We start from the raw sequence: 19,138 nt of genomic DNA, 5'->3' as shown, positions 1-19,138 counted from the left end.
TCTCTCATACAAACAAGAAACTTCCTTCAAGCACTTCCCAGGATGTTGTTTCTGATTCTTTCATTTTTCACCTGTCTCTCATTCCAGAGACTCATCCTTTGGCCTTCCTATCCACCTTCATGCATCCCCCCTGCAGTAGGAGCTATGCTGTTCCCACAGCTGAATGGAAACAACTGGACAACTGTTGCCTTTGACTTGAGGGCTACAGCAAACATAGACTTATAACCAGTAGCCTTGTCTCTTTGTGGGCTCCATGGTGGTATCTTTCTGTGATTAGTAAAGGCAGATAGGACCACTGAACACCACATTTAACACTCACAGAGGCTTTCTGTTGCACTTGAAAGAATATATGCTCTTAGACACATGACCATGGTCTGAAGGGACTCAGGTTCCTTACTCGGACCCCTTTTGACTTATCACTCACTTCAGTTGGCAAAAGGCTTGTTTCTACGCCCCAGCTTTGTGAACCTTCCATTCTGCTTTCCAGGCTCTTGCACCTGAGTTCTGTAGGGCTTCCATCGTCTTACTTTCAAGTCCTTTCTCATAGGTCCCTTTGTCGAGACCCTTTCTTCCCAGTTTAGAAAGTGACTCTTCCACAAACTGCCTTATGGAAATAGCATTTATTCATTGTCTTGTTTCCCTCATGTTATCTAACTTGTGATGGAAAGACATTCTGTCTTGCTCACAGATGCCTCCAACATCTCCAAACATGCCTTCCAGATACCTGATCAGACTCAGATAATTATTTTTCATAAAATAAGGCCACATTGTCTTTTTATTGATTTTTCATTGTAGATACATATGCATGTTTAAACATTTCTCATCCTCCACTAGGACACATGCTCTATCAGGATAGCAATCATATGCTACTCAGTGACTATAATATACCTCAGTCAGTTACATAGTGGGCGCATGCAATCAATGAATATTAAAATATTCAGAGCTTTTAGGCTACATAGGATTTGGATTCCCTTGTTAAAGCTGCTCTTGGACATTGCATTTTGTACAAAGATCATCAAACCCACTTTGGTCTAACAGAGACTTCTCTCCAACATGACTGAGTGAAGGACCCGGACCTGATTCTGCCCTAGCTGGTGACTGTAGAGATATCCCTCCTCTGGTCTCAAGGTGAGAGGGACTAAGAGCAACTGGCTGAGTCATCCCAGAGCAGGGAGTCCACTGGCCACTACTGGCAGGAAGGGTGGGATCAGGGGCCACAGCATGGGTTTGAACACATGATCTCTGGCCATGCTTTCCTTCTGTCCAGTTGCATTGTGGCAGATTGTCGCAGTGTTCAGGTAGCTCCTCACACAGAAGGTCTAGCTGCTGAAAGAAAAGACAAAATGGAGTGTGTAGAGAGCAGGACAGGAAGATAGGGGCCATGGTGACATGGCACACTGGTTAGTTTTTTATCAGCTTGACACAAACTAGAGTTATCTGAGAAGAACATCCCCAGTTAAGAAAATTCCTCTAACAAATTGCCTAAAAAGAAATGTAGGAGGGTCCAGGCCACCGTGGGTGGTGCCACCCCTGGGTATGTGGTTCTGAGTTATAAGCAATCAGGCTGAGCAAGTATTGGAGAAGAGAAAAAGGCAGTACGCAGAGATTCCCCCATAGCCTCTGCTTTACTTCTGCTTCTAGATACCTGACATGAGATACCGCTTTGGTTTTCCCTGATGGTCAACTGTAATTTGCAAGGCGAATGAACCCTTTGTTCTCCAAGTTGCTTTCAGCCAAGGTGTTTTATCATAGTGATAGAAGATAACTAGGACACATGGGGAGAAATGTGTGGGTCCAGGAATCTGAGCTGCTTTCCATAGAGAAAGGCAGGAAACCAGATATCACCAAGAAAGTCCAAATAGCTCACCAAAATAATATATTTGACAAAGCATTTTACCAAAGACAATAAATAAACTGCTCCCTTAGGGAACATGAGTTCTCTTCACCTCTCACTCTTAACCCTAAACAATATCCCCCAGGAATCGATCTTACAAGTTTGCTCAGAGAAGAAAATTCATGATTTTTTACAATTTCTTTGTATATGTTTTAATTATGTACATATCTGTTTGTAGTTGTTCAAAGATCAAGCAAAGGGTGTTGAATCCCTTAGAGGTGGAGTTACAGGTGGTTGTGAGCTACCATTCCCAGATGCTGTGCACTAAACTTCTGCAAGACAAGTGCTAACTCCTGAGTTACTTCTCTGGCCCCTTCTGTAAACTTTAACTTTGTTGTGAGCTGCTCTCTTTGAGCAATGCTAAAGAGGGGGAGTTGGCTATTCACAACTTTTAGCAGTGTAACTTGAGAACCACATAAATCCTATATGTGCCTACTAAAACAAACCTAATGGGACTCTCCACATGTGAGCATGTCTTACTCTTTCCCCACATGTCCCCCAATTAACTCCTGTAGTTAAAAATCTGTGCTAAAAATATCTGTAATAGGCTCAAATTGTGATTCATGCTGCCTGTCTTGGAATTGTTCTCTTTGATGACGTCATGAGTTCTGCTTTTACTTGAATGGAGGCCCTAGTGGGAAAGAGGGATGCTTCAGGTTACTATAGGCATGTGGAAAACACAGAGCAGAACTGTTCCTCTGAGTCCACTGCTAGTGACAGAGACCTGTCACATTTGCACTAAATAGCTACCCCAGACCTGCCAGAAAGGTATCTATGGGGCACAAACGTTCTGCAATGGGCTTTCCAAACCAGTAGCCAAGTGGAGTGGTGAGCTAGCTTATGTTGGCTAAGTAGGCCAGATTCAGTATGTTGGGATTCTTGATTTTACAGGGAAAGGGTTAATAGTACTTCTTCCTCCTTTGAATGGCAGGAGAAACCTTAGAGTAGCTACAAATCTGAGCCAACCAGCACTTGACAGGTCAAGGTCAATCTCCAGATGTGACCAGGTAATATGTAAGATTATAGTCTGAAACTGTCCCGCCATTGGCTTCTCATTTGAGCAGCTCTCCTGTGAGTAGTAGGCTGGGGACAGGCACACTATGTACCCACTCTGTGTCCATTCCCCGCCACACCCCTTACCAGTAGGATCCCTTCTTTGATTTGCCTGGCTCTGTCTCCTAACTGAAAGGCCAGCTCTGCCACTTGCTGCCTCAGGGCTTCTCGCAAAGTCCTCAGGTACTCAGCCTCTTCCCTGCTCAAAGACAATAGAAAAGAAAACTTCAAAATCATCACCAGTTAAAGAGAAATCCTACTGTGGTATAACTTATGTACCACATTTACCTATCTCAAGATGATATAAATTATTTGTAAGAAAGTTACCAAGTTGGGTAAGGATAACCACCATGAAACTCTAAAACATGCCGTCTCCCAAATAAGAACACACAATACTCCCCAATAAGAACTTTACTTTAAAAACCTATCCCAACAGCCATAGGCAATAGGTGAATGAATTCATTTTGGTGATATTTTCCACCCCTGTGACAATAATGCACATGGCTAAACTCTGATACCTCCCTGCACAAGTCCCATTCCCATCAATTAAAGAAATCCTGCTGTCCTTTCCTGTCTTCTCATCTGATTGCCCCTCTTCTGACCTTCTCAAATAGCCCCAATCTTCAATAATGAGGGTACCCATCCCATGCCGGCTCTCATGGTCTCACACTGAGAAAGCACAACTAAGGCCATGAAAGCAAGGAGCCAGCCGATTGCTCATTAGCCCTGCTCCATCATGCTCATCTGGCCTGCCTGCCCTGATTACCTTCCCTTGCTCCAGGTGTGTGGTCTGGTACTTACTTTTATGCTTGCCTTAGATAATTACCTTTCCTCTTCTGACATGTCCCTGGGATAGAGTGCCTGCTGTCCCATGAAGTGCTGCTCGATTTCCTCTAAGTGCTCCCGGAAACTCTGGCACACCATCTTCATGGTTTCCATCTCGTAGACTGTGCACTGACAACAAAAAAGAACAACCTGAGAAGGGTGAACTTTCTGCTAACATGGCTGGAGGAGTCTGCCTTTCTTCCCATTTGGAATGCACCCTTTGCAAAGAAGCCCAAGTGCTAACATTTAGAAGAGACCAAGGAGCACCAGCACGTGGCTTGGGAAGAAATTAGAGATTGTATTTGACCAATACAAAAGGGAGCGGCTGCTGAGTGGCACTTGGATGAGAATTAATTATATCCATGGAAGCCCAAGCTAGTCCTAGATGATACAGAGATGCAAGCAGGTGGAGAGAGAACAGGAAAAATCACCATAGAGCAGACTCACACTTAGAAGAATGAAGTCTCCTTTAATCTTGTTCAGTGTTGGTACCCAGTACCCCATTACTCTTAGCATCAACAACATTGAATACATTTACTTAAATGTATTTGCTCAAAAATTTGCTTAGGATTTTTTTTCCTAGTTTTATCCTTTCATAACCACAGTCCTTGAAGACAGAAGTCTACAGGATCTGTTTTCCTCGTCAAACAACACCAACTGAGAGAAATGTTAGGCATCCATGCTCTCTAGGAGCTAGAATTAAGACTTGAGCTCTTCTTGGTCCCACTCCCCATACTAGTGTTCAATGCGTGCTATCTATTCGTGTTCTTGATTCAATATATTATTGCAACCTAAGAGCTTTGAAATTATCCACAGAGAATAACTCTGACCTGTAGTGAGTTGACCAGACACTTGGCCATGGCCCTAGGATGACTAACATCTAATTAAAGTGATTGCCTAAGAAAGCTCAATGTTGCCAGAAATCACACACACACACACACACACACACACACACACACACACACACACACTACTGTTGCCCCTATTTGCATGTATTTAGGAATAACCACCTAGTGTTGGGGTCTTGTATTTGGAAAAAAATGGTTCTTGCTCTCATCAAACACTGATTGCCTGTTAGTTCTTCATCTAGAGGTAAGACCATTGGTTTTGATTTTTTTTCCTCCATAAATGATTTCATATAAATAGCTGAGGTCTTGTGCAGGCAGCCATGTTGTTGAGAGTTTATGGGTGTAATGTCTTTGTTATGTCCATAATGCCACACAGCTGATATTTCAGTCTCTGGTTCATACAATCTTTCTACCCTCTCTTCCATGATGTTTACTGAGCCTTAGATGTAGGGGTTATACTATGGATGTCCTGTTTGGGGCCGTGTGTGTGTGTGTGTGTGTGTGTGTGTGTGTGTGTGTGTACCACTAACTCTCTGCATTTTGACTGGCTGTGGATCTCTCTAATAGACTCCATCTGCTGCATGAAGAAGCTGATGTTGAGTGCCAAGCAGTGCAGTGTACAAGCACCGTGGGGAGGCAGGCACAGCAACACAGACTCCAGCCTTCCTTCTTCAGGACTCACAGCAGTGAACACTCATGCTGTACAAACCAGAAGTGTCTTTCTTAAGGACCCGAGAGCCATTCCTATGAATTGAGCTCAAACTAGAAGTCTCTGTGGGAGGATAGGATTCTGTGGGCTTTGGAGAAGTAACTCAAATGAAACCCATTGGACTGCCAGGCCACAGAACCCACCGTCCTCTGCCTCTGTTTCTGGAAAGTCCAAGACTTTTTTTTTTTAATTACTTATCCTCAAAATTCCACGGTCAAGATCATGCCAGCTTGTTGGTTACTGCTTTACCTAGAAGAGTTTAAAATACAGCCAGCTTACAAACACATCTGTCCTTTTTCCATTTTCTGTTGCACAAGCTCCACTGAGCCTCTGCTCTCCCTCTCTCTCTCACCCTTTCCTTAAAATCCCCATAATACTTCTGCACAGATCAAAATGAAATCCAGTTCTTTCCTTTACTATCGGTTCCTAAATCAAACCTGTTTTCACCTTGTTAATTGATGTCCTCTGTGTGTCTTTGAACCACTGAGCCTAGTTTATCTGGGGGGCACTGTCCTGATTTTCCAATCTCTGATCAGCTTTCCCCTTGTTTTGCAATCTGTATGGGATGATTCTTTGTATGACCATGACCCAGAGGCCCACCTGTGTGTAGACAAAAACTCTTTGATGTCTGTGTCTGTAGTCAAAAGCGCTGCTCATATTTCAAATTCACACCACCTAATTGATCTTTTCTTTCCCAATATCTAACGAAGTCACTGCATGGAATGAAGCAAGATCAGACAGCATGAAGAGACACCTGTCCCTCAGAAGGAAGCTGGTCAGTGCTTCAAGTCAATTCAGGTAACTACTTTCAAAGACCAAGGAGCAGCAAGGCCAGGCCATGCAGCACAATACTCAAGCAGGCTGAGCATCATTAACACTGTGTTTCAAGGCTCAGCTCAATGTGTGTGGGTAACCCCCTGAGACTGGATGGCAGGAGTGTGGAGGGAGCTTAGATTTGGAGACTGCTGATGGCCAGCTTGTGACTTAAGACTGCAGTGCTGTGGAAAATTCTGAAGTGCTGCCACCTCCTGGTTATTTAGAAATACACAATTTAGTCCAAGTACTAGAAATAATTAATTAATTAAGTAATTAATTTCAGAATAAAGCAAACCCTGGCAAGGATAATAACAGGTGTGTGTGTGTGTGTGTGTGTGTGTGTGTGTGTGTGTGTGTGTGTGTGTGGTGACATCTCTGTCTTTTTGTCCTAAGTAAAGTCTGGGTCAAACCCACAGGGTCTGCTCTACTGGTGAAACCCATTAATCTAAACTTCAACAGTAAGAATAGCAGTATAAAAGCAAACCAACAACGTGAGCTTTCACTTTCTAATTGACTCACATTTTTAAACACTGCAAAATTTCTATTTTTAAACCTAAGCCTGTACATACAGATTTTTAATACTCAGGAATCTTATTTTAAGTATGGAAATACATTTGGCTTTGACTTAACATACCTTAATTAAACTATTCCCAAAATTTCATATGGACAAAGTTAATTATATGAACAAATCAGTTCTCCACTAAGAAATTATTGTTATAAAGTACACATAGGAATCTAATCATATCAACAAACCGGTCTTCTAGGTAAACCGGATTATCACAGAACGAGCTGTGGGTTTCTCTGTAGTGTCACACACCATGGGGGAGAAGACAAGAGTGGGCAGGGAAAGTTTTCTCAAGGCAAGATTTTTACATAAAATTGCTCTGACTTTCAACATCTGCTCTGAATGCCTGTTGCCACGAGACAGGTAGCATCCATCTCTGTCTATAATCTTCATTTTGCCTATGACCTAGTTTCTGTTTACTTTTGTCCTAAATAGATTTCCTATCCCATTGGGTTTAACTTAAAGCCACATTGCCTGCAGAATCCTTTTCCAGGTTTTACAGGCCCAGCCAGGCTCATGCACAGCACAGATCCCATTCCTTTTCTACTCTTCAAGTTTCTTCACTAATCCCCTGCTCCTGGACTTATCTACATGTGTGTGCAGATGTGTGCAGGCGCGCGTGTGTGTGTGTGTGTGTGTGTATGAAAACAAACACTCATTGTAAGTGTATATGACCACATGAGTTTACTGTTCCCATTGAATGTGTATTTCTGAACTCTTAAATTTAAAGGAAGAAAAATACATGGCCATCTAGTAAAACTGTGGAATATCCACATCAGCCAAATCAATTACCTTTGTATTTTCTGTATACTTACAAATTCTTTTCTTGCTGTGGTTACGTGTGTCCATGTTCATGTACATGCAGGTGTGTGTGTGTGTGTATAAGTCAGAGGTTGACATTAAGTATTATTTGTCCCTTATTTTGGGGACAAGCTCTCTAGATAAACCTGTAGCTTACCTATTCAGCTAGAATGGCTAGCCATTAAGCTCCAGGGGATCCACCTGTTTCCGCACCCCACCCCAGCACTGACCTCTGCACCCCCTCCCCAGCACTGACCTCCAGGTCCTTGTGCCAGCACATATCCTGGTTTTTATGTGGATACTGGAGCTACAAACTCAGGTTCTCATGCTTGTACAGCAAGCACTTTACAGAGCCACCTCCCCGGCCCCTGATAATTCCAGACTCCAGGAGGATGAGGGCTAACACATCATGGGGCAAGCAGAGAGATAGGAAAGCTCACACTCAATAGACTGATACTGACACCTACATACCAGTGCGAGGATGGCGATTCTACACAAAGGATCACAACAACCTTTCTATGCTGTAGTGCCAAATGAAGCAGAGCATCTGTTTCCAGGCGCCAAATCATTCCACCCAGCTAGAATCATGTAAGTCCAAGGCCCTTCCTGTTCCATACTCAGGGAAACCCCTGACCCAAACTCAGTCACTATCACTATCATAAGCAGCATCCTTAACTTTCTTAACTTTGAGCCAACTTTGGGTCCCTATGCCTGAGTTTCTCTGGTCTCCTCACATTGACAGTTATTCTCAAACACAGTTTGATGCAGTTGTCTTCTACATTCTGTTTACTAGTACATGTTTTACTGTTTTTCTTACGCTGCCAAGAAAAATGCACATTATTTTTAATTGGTGGGTGTGATGTGATCAGAAAACAGATTTAGTATCCTATCCCACCATCATGATTACCAAATGACATTGGGTATGTCTCCAACAACTTTCTCACCTGAAAATTTTAACATAATTTTGATTGCATTCTTGTTATCTTAAATAAAACATAAGACTAAATATCATTTCATTTATAGTTCTTTGTAAAATTGATCCTTGAGATGAGGCTTCACTATGTAGCCTTCAGCATTTGCTATGTTGACCAGACTAACCTTGACCTGGTGATGCTCTTCCTGCCTTAATCTTCTGAGTTATGGCATTACAGAAATGGACCACTATAACTGAACCAGGCTCTCATTACAGATGGGAGTACTTGTTTATATGATCTAACTGTCTGTATAGGATCTCAAATAGCACCTTCTTTAGCTCACTTTCATATCTGACATATTAGCATATAAACTACATAGTCAAGTAAGTGCTTATTTTTCTAGGGCTGTGGTTTTCAGTATGGACAACACTGACATATTAGACCAAAGAGTGATCTGTGGTAAGGCTGCCCTTTGCATGTACAGTAGCATGCTCAATAGCTTCTCTGCTCTGTATCCATTTGTTGCCAGTAACACCCACTGGCCTTCCAGTTGTGACAAGTAAGGTGTCTCCAAAGACTGGCAATGTCACCTGATATGAGCCAGAGTGGGGAAGAACAGTTGCTTAGAGTACTTATAACCTCGCAGTTAATGAGTGTGGTGGTGATTTTTCTGCTCTCCTAGATTTTATTTTATTTATCTTGATATTGAAATTTGAGGTACCTAGGCATTCCACCACTGAGCTGTATCCCCAGGCCCATTCTCCAGGATTTGGTTATTTTAACCCCAGGATCCTAAATACACATCAACCTTTGCCCTTTTCTTCCACTGAATAAGATACCCAGAGTTAATTACAAAGCCTAGATGAATCTTTCTATGAGTAATACAGCCTTTATTTTGGCTCATTCTTAAATATTCTAAATTTCTGACATCTTGCCATCTGAAAATTAATTTCAAGGTTTATGTTAGGCTTATGTAGAGTTCTATATGTCAAAAGTTCACATGATGATTTCCTTTATCTTTCACGCAATCGATCTTATACAGGTTTAGATGTTTTAAAATTGGACACATCTTTGCCTAAGAATTTGAGTTGAGACTCACCACTTAGTGGTTGCAAAGTGCTGAAAGATTACCTAAACTCTCTCAGTCCAGTTTCTTCTTTTACAAAGGAGAGAGGAATTGCCACACACTAGAAACCCAATGAATATTTATGACATCTAAGAAAGTGAAGATTAGACGACACAGTATAAATTAAGTGTTTACAATAGACAGTCAGTACATTTTTTGTGTGTGGAATTAATGGGTTGAAGGGTACACAAGGGCACTGAACTGTGACACTTAGTAAGCCAGTTCCTCTGTACTGTTCATAAACAACTATAATCCTGTATCATCAACACCCTTTACTTTTTGTATGTGAAATTTCAGATGTTATACTCTTAAAGATTTACTTGATAGTTAGCCTGTAAGACCTAGACTATCCCCCACCTTAGAAAGACTTAAAAGGCACATTAGAAGGATTCATTGTAGACAAATTGATTAATCAGGGATTAGGTTGACATTACTCAGTGTTCCATTACCCTAGTACTCATTTTTAAACCAGTTGCCAAAGGTAGATCAGAAGTCTCTTTATATAACACCAGAGGTTCAAGTAATACATCAATAATAAGAGTGACAAAAATTGATGACTATTGCAATCCTCTATCAATTAATATTAACTTGAGCTTTCTCCATGTTAAGTATTGCATTGAGTCTCTAAATATGTTGAGTGGTTTATTTCATCCCTACACAATTTTGTGATAATGGAATGGGTCAATTCTCTACATATATGTATATATATTTGGATGCATACAGGAATGCATTCCTATATATATATGTACATATATGTAAATGCATTAAACCCAGGGCCGTATGCAAGTACTTAGCCACCGAGCTACATCCATAGTCCCCATTCCACTGTTTTTCATGACTGCCCTAGAGACTCTAAATAGCTCAGTCAAGATTATATAGCCTACTGGATTTAAAAGTCAGAATTCTCACTTATACTGACTTGGAGATGATACAGGTTAATTGATATTATAACCTTGAATGTATGAATTTATCTCATAAACTATAAAACACTCAACAAACATGACTAACACTTAAAAAAAGAGATATGCTCTGAGTTTTCTCTGCTATAAAGGAGGAAAAACACTATCTTTGTAGCGTCAGAATGTGGTTGGTGCATCTGCCATCCCAGTTTGTAGAGGAAACACTTACAGAACACAGGTCCCTCACAGTAGTGTCTTGGAGTATTTTCAATGTCTTCATGAACTGCACTTTAGGATCCTCTGCTTGTGAATACAGGGAATGCCTGCAAATAGAGGGTTCTGGGCCAGGGCTTTGCCTCCTCCATTGGCAGTTGGGGCAGTGATGACAGCAGACACAACAGTGGGCAGGTATGGTGTGGCAGAAGCCTGTTGCGGAGATACTAGGAAAACCTGTATCCAAAGAGATGGATTTGGCGAGGGGCCGAGGCCCATGAATGAAGTCATTATGTGATGGCCTGAGCTTGCATTCATGTGCATAAGTCTGAACAGCAACATCCTTGACCTGCCTTGTTTCTGTCTGCAGTTTTAGGTCTGTGGTATTAAGAGGGTCACATGGAGTGCATTCAAAAGCTGTTCCTTTATTATAGGTCCCTAGGTCTGCAACCCTCTGAGCAGCTGACACCAGATTGGAGGACATCTGGGTTGTCACAGACCAAGAGCTGGCAGCATTTGAGTCAGTGGGAACATGTCCAGGTGGCTTATCAAGGTGGGGAATTGACTTTTCAGAGGTTTGAACAAGGTCGCCTTTATAGGGCATGGCTCCTCTGTGCTGGTGAGAGTGCTGTGCTGGCCTCTCCTGCACCAGTGAGCTTTGCTTGGTATCAGGGCAGACTTTGCAGTTGTCCTCTGTTTTGGTGATCTCAGAGTCCACATGATAGAAATTGTCTGAAGGCTGATCAATCCTGAATGACCTTGGTGACTCAAAGTGGTGCCTTTGTATCAGCATTTTTCGAGTACCCTTGTGGCCTACAGACCTATCTTCCTTTTCTGTGACATGAGTCACCAAGACCCCCATTGTGTTATTACATGTAGAAGTAGAAGTGACCACAGGTCCAGCAACACTCTCTGGGTGTTCTCCCACCATGATAGTCTTGATGAGGGTCATATCTGGGTTGACTATTTCTGGTGGCTCTTCCATGGCCTTGAGTTGAAGCTCCTCCTCCACCACAGAAGCTGAAGCATTTTCTTCCAATGTACTCCAATCTTGGCTCAACAAAGATGAGCTTGTCATGCTCTTGGATTTAGAGCCATATGACTCCTGCAGAGAGTCTTGCTGTGATGCTGGACTATGACTCTGATCCCTTGGTTTGCAACCTCTACAGACAGTAGGACTCTGGCTGCCTGTCATGGAAGACACCTGCAGGAGAAACCAACATGGAAAATGAATCAAGAAGTTAGGGCAGACCAGTGGCACAGAAGTCTTGAGCACAGGCTATAAACGTGGAATTTTATCAGATTACTATGTCACCTAGCACCTCTTCCCTATGAACTTCAGCTCATTGTTTAGAAAAATCAAACCAAAGAGAGTATATATCTATATCATCTATATCAATCACCTATATCATCTATACATCTATATCTAACTATATCTATATCTACATATCTCTATCTCTCTCTATCTATCTATCTATCTATCTATCTATCTATCTATCTATCTATCTATCTACCTATCTATCTATAGTGTGTGGTCTTTAAAACTTTCCATTAGTGATGTGCACTTTAGATTTGTCATTCCAAGGTCTTCAGGACTGAGTTTATAATTGGGGTTGGGTGGTTGATAGGACTTAGAGTGTTAAGTATCCAGTCAGGGCCCCATTCCATCCCCCTTGTACCTACCTGGAGGGGCTGGAGCTCTGGTAGCTCTTCTAAAAATCCACTGCTATCAGACTGACAGCTGTTTGTTCTGTCCACTCGAGTGCCTGTGTGAAGAAAGAGACATGGAGGTTAGGGAAGTGAAATTTTCCTGCCCAGAAGACTGAGAGTAAACCTTCTCTATGCCTAGCACATTAGAGATCATGCATAGTCTGACCATGAATGACCCAATGGGAAACTTCCAAGGACATCTTACTTCAAGTGTTAGAAAGCTCATGTAAAACTGCATCTACATCTTCCTGAACCTGTAAAAACATGGACCAGTAGAAGAAATCACTTCTTAAATTATAATACGATTGATTGTGAGCTGAATTTTAACTAATGACAAAAAGTACAGATGTCCCTAAATATCACATTAATACAACAATACCTTCCTATGTAATATGTTTACACATATATATTATCTTTCCTTTGACTAAGTTTTAGCTACAAACTCTCTCCTAGCTTTCCCTGGCTCTAAATTTAAGACCACAAGGTCATGCCCATGTCCAGACTGTGACTTTTGTTCCCACAAAACACTGGGCAGGGCAGACAGAGGACAATGCTATGCAGACAGGCTAGGGTTTGCAGACATTATATGCACATGTTGTGTTGTATTGTGTTGTGTTGTATTGTGTCTAGTTGAAAGAATAGGTACTTGATAGCAAGTCATTGCACTAAAGATTAAACTATGGCATTTTATTTTGAGGTGGAGTCTCATATATTCCATGCTGGCCTCAAATTCACCATGTAGCTAAGCCAAGGATGATCTTAAGCATTTTTACCTCCTGTCTCTGCATCCTGAATGCTTAGACTATAAGTTTATACTATCCACTGTGTAGTACTGTGGATTAGATCCAGTACTTTATATTTGCTAGGCCAATAATCTGTTAGATGTGTTTCACTCCAGCCCAAAGTATTGGATTTTTCTCTAATAACACTTGCTTATACTAGAAGACATTGTCTTCTCTGGGAAAAGAGACAAAGAATACATCTGGAAGTTGGTGTTGAATATCTCTCTATCTATCTATCTATCTATCTATCTATCTATCTATCTATCTATCTATCTATCTATCTATCTTTATCTATATATCTATGACACTCTTAGATATCTGGTGCCTAAGTGAGAAATATTTAATTTTCCATTGCTTACACATCTAACTATTGAAGAAAAGTTCAAAGATCATAAGCACTGCTTACGTTTTCCAGACCTAGCCTTGAGGATGTCTCTATTAACACCAATGCTTTCTTCATGTAGGGCTGTCTTCAGTCAGTCTTAATGTTATGTGTCTGAGTTGAAATGGTCTCTGAGGTGGTCCAGCAGCCCACATCAGCTCATTTGCCCTGAGGAAGAAAGACACTGATCTTCCTACAATTAGGAAGTTCAAACCTCATATTCTTCAATTCAGACTCAAGACATTTAAAAGCTAGAAACCAAGAAAGAAAGGCATTTGACACCTGAACCTGGTGGGATTGAGGAACTCAGTGGAAAATTTTGAAGGAATGGTTTCTCTGATATAAATGTCACTTCTTGGTGTGTTTTTAAGGATGAAATATGGAAATCTTCACCCAAGAACAACCTTAAAAGGACCTCTGCTCTTGGCAAGCTGAAGTAATAGGTACCAGAATTTCTCTACCTTCTGAAACAATTAAATACTGTACAAAGCACATGAACAATGGTTTTTGTTTTGTTTGAAGACAGGCAGCAATCCAAGAGAGCAATTGCGGAGAAGCAGGCTCAGTGATGTGAGCGCCATGATTACCCAGATTTCTGCTGCTAGTTTACAAGACTCAGTATAAGGACAGAAACTCATGGAGAGTCTTGGAAGACACATTTAATGAAGGAAGTAGAGGTAAGACTCCAGCAAAATTGAGCCATCTAGGGTTTTCAGGATAGTGTGAGAAAAAAAAAGGAAAGTCCCATGGAGAATGAGTTCTTGGTTCCCTCTTAAGCTATGCTCTAGCATAGGGGAGGAAACATCTAAAATAATTGAAGAAAATAGGACTCAAAATTCACCCAGGGCCAAGAAACTCCATAATTCATATAGCACATTTAAGGTATTGACTCGGAGGTGAGGAGTAAGTAGCCTGAGAAGGGCATTGTTCTGGTTCTTCATACTCTCTTAAAAGTAAGAGTCCACTATTAGATTCATTGTATCTGATTTTATGTTGAAGTCCTTGATCCACTCAGACTTGAGCTTTGTGCAAAGTGACAAATATCGATCTATTTTCATTTTTCTACATATCAACTGCCAGTTAGGCTAGTACCCTTTATTGAAGATGCTTTATTTTTTTCCACTGTATATTTTTGATTTTGTCAAAGGTCAATTGTCCAAAAATGTGTGGTTTTATTTCTGGGTCTTCAATTCTATTCCATTCATCAACGTGTCTGTCTCTGTACCAATACCATGCCGCCTCTTCCTCCTCCTCTTCCTTCTCCTCCTCCTCCTCCTCCTTCTTCTTTTTTTTATTATCATTATTACTTGGTAGCTTGAGGTCAGGGATGGTGATTCCCCCAGAAGTTCTTTTATTGTTAAGAATTGTTTTTTCTATCCTGGGTTTTTTTGTCTTTCCATATGAAATTGAGAATTGCTATTTTCATTTTTTTTTTAGGTATTTTCCTTGTTTACATTTTCAATGCTATCCCAAAGGTCCCCCATACCCACCCCCCCCCAATCTCCTACCCACCCACTGCCCCTTTTTGGCCCTGGTGTTCCCCTGTACTGGGGCATATAAAGTTTGCAATTCCAATGGGCCTCTCTTTGCAGTGATGACTGACTAGGCTATCTTTTGATACATATGCAGCTAAAGACAAGAGCTCCCAGGTACTGGTTAGTTCATATTGTTGTTCCACCTATAGGGTTGCAGTTCCCTTTAGCTCCTTGGGTAATTTCTCTAGCTCCTCCATAAGGGGTCATGTGACCCATCCAATAGCTGACTGTGATCATCCACTTCTGTGTTTGCTAGGCCCCGGCATAGTCTCACAAGAGAGAGCTATATCTGGGTCCTTTCAGCAAAATCTTGCTAGTGTATGCAATGGTGTCAGCGTTTGGAAGCTGATTATGGGATGGATCCCTGCATATGGCAATCACTAGATGGTCCATCCTTTCGTCACAGCTCCAAGTTTTGTCTCTGTAACTCCTTCTATGGGTGTTTTGTTCCCATTTCTAAGAAAGGGTAGAATGTCCACACTTTGGTCTTCGTTCTTCTTGAATTTCATGCGTTTGGCAAGTTGTATCTTATATCTTGGGTATCCTAAGTTTCTGGGCTAATATCCACTTATCAGTGAGTACATATTGTGCGAGTTCCTTTGTGATTCACTCAGGATGATACCCTCCAGGTCCATCCATTTGCCTAGGAATTTCATAAATTCATTTTTTTTAAATAGCTGAGTAGTATTCTATTGTGTAAATGTACCACATTTTCTGTATCCATTCCTCTGTTGAGGGGCATCTGGGTTCTTTTCAGCTTCTGGCTATTATAAACAAGGCTGCTATGAACATAGTGGAGCATGTGTTCTTCTTACCGGTTGGGACATCTTCTGGATATATGCCCAGGAGAGGTATTGCGGGATCCTCCGGTAGTACTATGTCCAATTTTCTGAGGAACCGCCAGACTGATTTCCAGAGTGGTTGTACAAGCTTGCAATCCCACCAACAATGGAGGAGTGTTCCCCTTTCTCCACATCCTCGCCAGCATCTGCTGTCACCTGAATTTTTGATCTTAGCCATTCTGACTGGAGTGAAGTGGAATCTCAGTGTTGTTTTGATTTGCATTTCCCTGATGATTAAGGATGTTGAACATTTTTTCAGGTGCTTCTCTGCCATTCGGTATTCCTCAGGTGAGAATTCTTTGTTCAGCTCTGAGCCCCATTTTTGAATGGGGTTATTTGATTTTCTGGAGTCCACCTTCTTGAGTTCTTTATATATATTGGATATTACTCCCCTATCCGATTTGGGATAGGTAAAGATCCTTTCCCAATATGTTGGTGGCCTTTTTGTCTTATTGACGGTGTCTTTTGCTTTGCAGAAGCTTTGCAATTTTATGAGGTCCCATTTATCGATTCTTGATCTTACAGCACAAGCCATTGCTGTTCTATTCAGGAATTTTCCCCCTGTACCCATATCTTCAAGGCTTTTCCCTACCTTCTCCTCTATAAGTTTCAGTGTCTCTGGTTTTATGTGGAGTTCCTTAATCCACTTAGATTTGACCTTAGTACAAGGAGATAGAAATGGATCAATTTGCATTCTTCTACATGATAACCGAGAGTTGTGCCAGCACCATTTGTTGAAAATGCTGTCTTTTTTCCACTGGATGGTTTTAGCTCCCTTGTCAAAGATCAAGTGACCATAGGTGTGTGGATTCATCTCTGGGTCTTCAATTCTGTTCCATTGGTCTACTTGTCTGTCACTATACCAGTACCATGCAGTTTTGATCACAATTGCTCTGTAGTACAGATTTAGGTCCGGCATGGTGATTCCACCAGAGGTTCTTTTATCCTTGAGAAGAGTTTTTGCTATCCTCGGTTTTTTGTTATTCCAGATGAATCTGCCGATTGCCCTTTCTAATTCCTTGAAGAATTGAGTTGGAATTTTGATAGGGATTGCATTGAATCTGTAGATTGCTTTTGGCAAGATGGCCATTTTTACAATGTTGATCCTGCCAATCCATGAGCATGGGAGATCTTTCCATCTTCTGAGATCTTCTTTAATTTCTTTCTTTAGAGACTTGAAGTTCTTATCATACAGATCTTTTACTTCCTTAGTTAGAGTCACGCCAAGGTATTTTATATTATTTGTGACTATTGAGAAGGGTGTTGTTTCCCTAATTTCTTTCTCAGCCTGTTTATTCTTTGTGTAGAGAAAGGCCATTGACTTGTTTGAGTTTATTTTATATCCAGCTACTTTACCGAAGCTGTTTATCAGGCTTAGGAGTTCTCTGGTGGAATTTTTAGGGTCACTTATATATACTATCATATCATCTGCAAAAAGTGATATTTTGACTTCTTCCTTTCCAATTTGTAACCCCTTGATCTCCTTTTGTTGTCTAATTGCTCTGGCTAGGACTTCAAGTACAATGTTGAATAGGTAGGGTGAGAGTGGACAGCCTTGTCTAGTCCCTGATTTTAGTGGGATTGCTTCCAGCTTCTCACCATTTACTTTGATGTTGGCTATTGGTTTGCTGTAGATTGCTTTTATCATGTTTAGGTATGGGCCTTGAATTCCTGATCTTTCCAAGACTTTTATCATGAATGGATGTTGGATTTTGTCAAATGCTTTCTCAGCATCTAACGAGATGATCATGTGGTTTTTGTCTTTGAGTTTGTTTATATAATGGATTACATTGATGGATTTTCGTATATTAAACCATCCCTGCATCCCTGGAATATAACCGACTTGGTCAGGATGGATGATTGTTTTGATGTGTTCTTGGATTCAGTTAGCAAGAACTTTATTGAGGATTTTTGCATCGATATTCATAAGGGAAATTGGTCTGAAGTTCTCTATATTTGTTGGGTCTTTTTGTGGTTTAGGTATCAGAGTAATAGTGGCTTCATAAAATGAGTTGGGTAGAGTACCTTCTACTTCTATCTTGTGGAATAGTTTGTGAAGAACTGGAATTAGATCTTCTTTGAAGGTCTGATAGAACTCTGCACTAAACCTGTCTGGTCCTGGGCTTTTTTTGGCTGGGAGTCTATTAATAACTGCTTCTATTTCTTTAGGGGATATGGGACTGTTTAGATGGTCAACTTGATCCTGATTCAACTTTGGTACCTGGTATCTGTCCAGAAATTTGTCCATTTCGTCCAGGTTTTCCAGCTTTGTTGAGTATAGCCTTTTGTAGAAGGATCTGATGGTGTTTTGGATTTCTTCAGGATCTGTTGTTATGTCTCCCTTTTCGTTTCTGATTTTGTTAATTAGGATGTTTTCCCTGTGCCCTCTAGTGAGTCTGGCTAAGGGTTTATCTATCTTGTTGATTTTCTCAAAGAACCAGCTCCTTGATTGGTTGATTCTTTGAACAGTTCTTGTTTCCACTTGGTTGATTTCACCCCTGAGTTTGATTATTTCCTGCCTTCTACTCCTCTTGGGGTGAATTTGCTTCCTTTTCTTCTAGACGTTTTAGGTGTGTTGTCAAGCTGCTAATGTGTGCTTTCTCTAGTTTCTTTTTGGAGGCACTCAGAGCTATGAGTTTTCCTCTTAGGAATGCTTTCATTGTGTCCCATAAGTTTGGATATGTTGTGGCTTCATTTTCATTAAACTCCAAAAAGTCCTTAATTTCTTTCTTTATTCCTTCCTTGACCAAGGTATCATTGACAAGAGTGTTGTTCAGTTTCCACGTGAATGTTGGCTTTCTATTATTTATTTTGTTATTGAAGATCAGCCTTAGACCATGGTGGTCTGATAGGATGCATGGGACAATTTCAATATTTTTGTATATGTTGAGGTTTGTTTTGTGACCAATTATGTGGTCAATTTTAGAGAAGGTACCATGAGGTGCTGAGAAGAAGGTATATCCTTTTGTTTTAGGATAAAATGTTCTGTAGATATCTGTTAAGTCCATTTGTTTCATCACTTCTGTTAGTTTCACTGTGTCCCTGTTTAGTTTCTGTTTCCATGATCTGTCCATTGGTGAAAGTGGTGTGTTGAAGTCTCCCACTATTATTGTGTGAGGTGCAATGTGTGCTTTGAGCTTTACTAAAGTTTCTTTAATGAATGTGGCTGCCCTTGTATTTGGAGCATAGATATTCAGAATTGAGAGTTCCTCTTGGAGGATTTT

General features: G+C 41.0%; 1 protein-coding gene across 6 annotated transcripts in view; it reads right to left on the bottom strand.

Moving 5' to 3' along the window:
- Positions 1–745: 745 nt before the first annotated feature.
- The window catches only part of Itprid1 (ITPR interacting domain containing 1), a 173,454-nt gene continuing 155,061 nt past the window's right edge, over positions 746–19,138 (bottom strand). For 2 of the 6 annotated variants that reach the window (XM_006505946.4, XM_006505947.3), the window contains exons 10-14: positions 12,347–12,429; positions 10,680–11,867; positions 3,774–3,901; positions 3,035–3,149; positions 746–1,326 (exon numbers count right to left, since the gene is read on the bottom strand). In XM_006505946.4, the coding sequence (XP_006506009.1) occupies positions 976–1,326; positions 3,035–3,149; positions 3,774–3,901; positions 10,680–11,867; positions 12,347–12,429 (1,865 nt within the window). In that variant the 3' untranslated portion in view covers positions 746–975. Of the gene's footprint in view, positions 1,327–3,034; positions 3,150–3,773; positions 3,902–10,679; positions 11,868–12,346; positions 12,430–13,561; positions 14,542–19,138 lie in introns of those variants that run through there. The other 4 variants (XM_006505950.2, XM_017321524.2, XM_006505949.4 and 1 more) reach the window with 4 other exon arrangements.

This window comes from Mus musculus, chromosome 6 (assembly GCF_000001635.26).
Source record: "Mus musculus strain C57BL/6J chromosome 6, GRCm38.p6 C57BL/6J".
NCBI lineage: Eukaryota > Metazoa > Chordata > Mammalia > Rodentia > Muridae > Mus > Mus musculus.
The sequence above is the reverse complement of the archived record's forward strand: the minus strand, read 5'-3'. Positions and strand labels throughout refer to the sequence as shown.